Genomic DNA, 5732 nt, shown 5'->3' with positions numbered 1-5732 from the left:
TGACATCTAGAATTTCTGTCAATGACACCCTGTCTCGGGTCCATAAGTCCACAGAGCTTAGGACGGCCCGCTTCCAAGGTTTCTGGAAAGCGGATACCGCCTTCGGTAACTGACATACGTCTCTAAAAGTAAATAGTCAAGTAACTTTTGAAGTAATTATTTTTTGAAGACGTCTACAATGTGTTGAAACATAATTTTCTAAATCTTAAAATTTAATATCAAACAAGAAATATATGTATGTACATTTCCATTAAGTTTGGAAATCCCACTTAGGAGGTATTTCAAAATATTACAAAAATTGACTACTTTTTAAAATTTGTTGTAGTTTGAGATTAAACAACAAAACGGCATTATCTGTTTCGTTTTCTTGTCTTTATTTTAGATAGTTCTAGTTTAGCATTACCGTCATAATTATTTGCAATTGCAACTATAAGCAGAAAGTGTAACTGAAAACTGCAAACCAAAAATATTTGCTAAAGTAGTAGAAGTGCCCAGAATTTCCTATAAATCCGTTTTTCCCAAGTTAAACGACTATTTTTTGCCCTTATTTTTACATTTTATGTAGAGTATGTTTGCAAAGACGTATACATACATGTAAACTACTACCAAACAAGTCGTTTAAAGTTCATCCCAGTACGTTTTTATTAAAAAAACAGTACTAGTTTTGAAGACCAGATTGTTATTAATGATTTACTTACAATTTCATCTGGACTAAGGATACCAAACTGTACTCTTTTCACCGTTCTGAGAGGAGCTTTGCTATCTGTGGCTGCCATTTTGACGACCACTTCTAGACTTTCCCGTACTTTCCTGTCATCCTGTCCTCTTCCGACTCGTTTTAGTCGTTTCAATGTTGTCGCTGACGCAGTACGCAGTAGTAGAAAGGGACGCGATTGGTGGAAAAATTTTCCACACGAGAAGAATACTGTTAAGATTCTTAGATTTTATCCACGAATTTAGGGAGGTTAGGCTATCAACATCTAGAGGGCACCTTAGTGGACGAAATGCAATAATTTCAGTTCTTAATTTTTTTATTTATAATAAAGCCACTATAAGTGAGATGTGGTAATTTCCTTTTTTTAGTACTTAAATAATAAGTTTAAATCTTCTATATATCTTTACAGGATGTAAAAACTAAATATAATTTTACTACCAATTTGGTTAAAAGAAAATTTCTTAAATGTTTAAACTTATTTCTACTGAGAATGAAACACGCATATGAAATAATTTTGCAATTTTTTACGTAATAACTCAACACCTATTTTAATCTACAACAGCATAGACAATTGAATTTTGAGTATATTTTGGATGTAGGCAGTAGCTATAGAAAATTTAGTTCCTTCATAATTTTTTATTATAATACGGAACGACAAAAAATAGTGAAATTTGTTTGTTGAAAACATCAATAGATGGCGCTGCTTTTGTTCGACTAAGATGGAAAATACGTCATAATTTTGAATGTGATTTGTATTCTATGTTCGTCCGTTTATGTTTATATTGTTTTGGCATTGTATGTGATTGTGACAACCGGCTTCAGTCTGTAGTTTTTTTAAAGATATTTTAACGTACATTAGAGTTATTATACGTCTGTCAGTAGTTGTAAAGCAAGACAAATACCACGGTCTCTTTACGGACCGTGGACAAATACTACAAATAAGTCAGTGACACTTTGATATTTGACAGTTTTCAGCTTTTAATCTGATTTTCCACATCTTTATAAGTTTTTTCTCATTGGGTAAGTTGTGATACAATAGAATACGCTGTTGACTTCTCTATATCTAAAATAAACTGCCATTTGCATTTTTGCAAAAAAAACTTGAAGGTAATAATAATTAAAGATGGAACTGATGAAACAATAAAACGAGTTTCCTTATTAGACTCACTGTAAAATAATAGATGTCGCCCGCTTCGATGTACGCGCTAATATTTCAGTTGAAGGACACTACCACATCAAACAAACAAATTTTCGTTATATTTTTATTAAAAAAATGTATATAAGTGCAAAATAAATATAAAATGCGTTACAGTATGTGATTAAAATAATACCCCTTTTAAAACGTGTTAAAAAATCCTACAGTTGTTATCGCAACCCTGCCGCTCTCAGTTCAAGTAGAGCGCTCTGGGTTATTATACCGTGATTTTTGTTGTAACTGTTAAAAGAAGTGTACAGGTTGTTCTTCGAAGGAATGTATCTCCGTTTCGGTACTTCACTGCTCGATTTCATGTGAGCGTTGTGAGCGTTGTGAGTGTTGCAATCTCCCGCGGCCTTCGTCGACTGAATTCTGTGGTTAGGAGGCAGTGTTACGTTTTGCTGGTTGATCACCTTGGAATCGGATCTGATGTTCGCGGTGTGAAGCCAGTGGGTCTTCTGTTGGTTCATTTTAGGCTCGGAATGGGACACATACCTTTCCTTCAGGTGTACGTGGGATTTTATGTATTTCTCCGCGTTTTTGGTAACCTTCGAGTAGACTTCGGGCACTAAAGTCTTTTGCCTGACCGAAACTGATTTGATTATCGGCCTCTGGTGGTGGGTGGACATCAGCTCGTACAATTTGTTTCTGTAGTCGTCCACCGAGAGCCGAATGTCGTCGTTCAATGGTATTATTACGTTGGTGTGCATGATGATTTCCTGGTCGGAGTCGTGGAATCTGGACACGTAGTCGTGTTCTAGGGCCTCGTCGGCTTTTAGGCGCTTGTGCGGGTTAAACACGAGGAGCTGGCTTATGAGACTCAGGGCGTCCGCAGGAGCGGATCCTAATACCGTTTGCAGTGGTATTTTCTGTACTGAAGAAGCGTTTTTGATCATCGAGGATCCTACGCCAGACACGCAGACGAGATTTATATCTAAAAAAATAAACACAGTTTTCTACATTTTTATTACGATGAAGTTGAACGTTTTTTTATGAACCACTAAAAAATATTTCCTAAAAGTAATCCAAAAAACCTCAAATTTTGACCTTTGATCCCGAATAACTTTTTTGGCACACATGGGATCGATGGGGACTTTATTTCTAATAGTGTACTCAAGGTCTCCACCAAAATTTAGCTCTGTCGGAATTTTCGTTATTTGAAATGTCTATTTTGACCGGACTATTAAAATTAAATTAAAAAGTGGTCTCGTCAAAATTGAAAATTGCTGGGATACAAGTTATTCTTGGATTCCGATCATAAAAACCCAGGCAGATGGAAAAAATATGATGTAATACCGGCGAAACAGACCTTTATACTCGTATGCAATTGTGTGGCGGTACTAAAAGCATTTCTACAAACCTTCTACCGTTGGCGTAGGGATTGTGGCCATGATTTTCTCCACCTGGTTCACCGTAGAAGTGCCCGGAAAAATCGGCTTTCCTATTGACATTTCAGCCAGGATGCAACCCAAACTCCACATGTCGATACCTTTCGTGTATCTGAAAATTTGATTTTCTTTAGAGTTTAACGTAAGTTTTAGATACGATTTGAAAGTATGTGGTTGTAACGTACTTCCTATTTGCAATTAAGATCTCAGGAGCTCTGTACCACCTCGTGGCCACATAATCGGTCAAAGTTGGATCGCTATCGCCTATACTCTGTTCCGAGCCTTGGGTCAATGACCGCGCCAAACCAAAATCGGCTATTTTGCACCTAAAAACGTCAAATCAAGTGAGAACTTGGACAAGTACGTTTTTTATTAAAAAACCTGAAAATCGGAATATGAAAAAAGTGGGTAAATCAAATAGTACACTTACCGGCACAAGCTGTCTAACAGCACGTTGCTAGGTTTCATGTCTCTGTGTATAACGTTTCCAGAATGAATGTACTTAATAGCTTTCAACAACTGGTACATGATGTACCTCTTATGGACATCCTTTAATATATTCCCTCTTTTAATAACGTTGTGTAAATCGGTTTCCATATATTCAAAACCAAGGTATATATCTCTATTATTGGCCGCTCTAAAATGCAAGATTTTTTTTAATGTAGACGCAAATTGATTACTTTGTTTAATCTTTCTGTCGATTGAAAGTTCTCATATTTTTTTAAGACAACAAATATTTTTGTTAGTATGTAAATCTTTTTAACAGTTTTAAATATCAATTTAAAAAAGAAAAGTTATCGAATTTAAAATCGTGTTTAAATCTTTGAGGTGTAGATGTTGGTACAGTCATTGAAGCTGAAAATCGGCTGTAACCTCCGAATTCTTTGAAACTGCATGGATTTGCATGAAAATGTAGAATAAGGCTCATCTTAGGCTCAAGTTNGTTTAAAGGAATAAAAAAATATTTTATGAAATACAAAACAATTTATTATATAAACTAGAAATGGTTCATTACAACGGAAAGGACATATTTAATACTAAGACTTACTTATCTAAATTATTCTGAGTAAAAATATGTTATGTACTACCAATTTTCTTATATTTACATAACTTAACAAATTCATAAGATTGTTCCAACAGCTGCAGGCCATTTTCAAATTGTCGGAACTCAAAATGAAGTTATTTTATGGCCAGAGATTAATCATAAAGAATATAATTATGTCCAAGCCATGCAATCTTTATTTATTAATTAATATAATTAACTGATTGAAATAACAATTTTACGAGTACCAAGTAAAATGCAGAGAAACTACTGTTGTTTATCTACTAATATCTCTAGATATTAAATTGTATCAGCTTATATATTAACAAATCCGATAAAAAGTATTATTTCACTTCAAAATGTTAGTACTCATTATTATTAAGATAAAATGTATATTTTAAAAGATCACAACAATCAACTGCGGAAATTGACAATTCACAAACTACCTGCAACCGCAACCGTTGGAACAAACCTTATAAGTATTTTATTTATATGGGATCTTGCATACAAATCTTATTAAATAAAGATTCTATTTTAAGTGTGTACCCTCTTGCAATATAAAAAACATTTTTTATAAAACTTTGGATATATTATCATTTCTTTTTAAATATTTTTTTCGTTTCATTAAAATATCTAATCCGGATGTGCCGGAAGTGCAACATTTTTATGATATCAGACTTTAGTACTTCTAAAATAAGTTAAAGATACCATATAACTTTGTCCCTTTCTTCGTTTGNTGATAAAACAGATACATTTTAAAAGCTTGGAATGCTTTAACGGTGCAATTATTTAAAATAGAAATTCCCTCATTGCTTATGAAAGAATTTGTATCTCATAACACTTTTCAACCCCTATAATTGTGCAATAATTTAAAAATAAAAATTCCCTTATATGGAAATGGATGAAGGGGACAATCGACGGTTTAAAAAAAAATACTCGTGGTGTTTTCAGGAAAATAATGCAGGTTTCTGAAAGAATATTTCAACACATAAAAGGTATCTTGTTCGATTTTCAAATTTTTCTGATAAATCATATTGAATCAAATAAAAATAATAGAAAAATTATTGTTATATTTAAGAAACTGAAATTTAGAATTGGAATCTGGAAATCTCGTATTAATCTGTTTCTTATTCTAACTAGCAAAATTTATCAAGAAATATTGGCATTTTGTATTTTCTTTTGATGCGATTTTGCTGATGGATGTATTGGTATATTGGAAACTAGGTATTATAGAAAGGAAAAAGGAAAAAAAGGTTAAATGGGAAAAATTTTAGACAGTTTTGTTGTTAACTTAATGGTGCTTGCAGACCTATCCTAGCTCTTCAGGTTTTTCAGTTATTTTGAAAAAACTGTGAACGTGGCGTTTTCGAAAATCGGCTGTAACTTTTTTAT

General features: G+C 33.3%; 1 protein-coding gene across 1 annotated transcript; it reads right to left on the bottom strand.

The window, feature by feature from the left end:
- Positions 1 to 2080: 2080 nt before the first annotated feature.
- On the bottom strand, positions 2081 to 3935 carry LOC111692913 (mitogen-activated protein kinase 15-like; the record flags this gene model as incomplete). Its single annotated transcript, XM_023457043.1, has 4 exons — positions 2081 to 2844; positions 3271 to 3410; positions 3484 to 3624; positions 3729 to 3935. Coding segments are annotated over 4 exons (1252 nt in total), but the record flags the coding sequence as incomplete, so codon positions are not given.
- Between the last annotated feature and the right edge of the window lie 1797 nt (positions 3936 to 5732).

Source organism: Anoplophora glabripennis, unplaced genomic scaffold (assembly GCF_000390285.2).
Source record: "Anoplophora glabripennis isolate ALB-LARVAE unplaced genomic scaffold, Agla_2.0 scaffold4794, whole genome shotgun sequence".
Classification (NCBI taxonomy): Eukaryota; Metazoa; Arthropoda; class Insecta; order Coleoptera; family Cerambycidae; genus Anoplophora; species Anoplophora glabripennis.
This window is presented reverse-complemented; position numbering and strand designations above follow the sequence as displayed.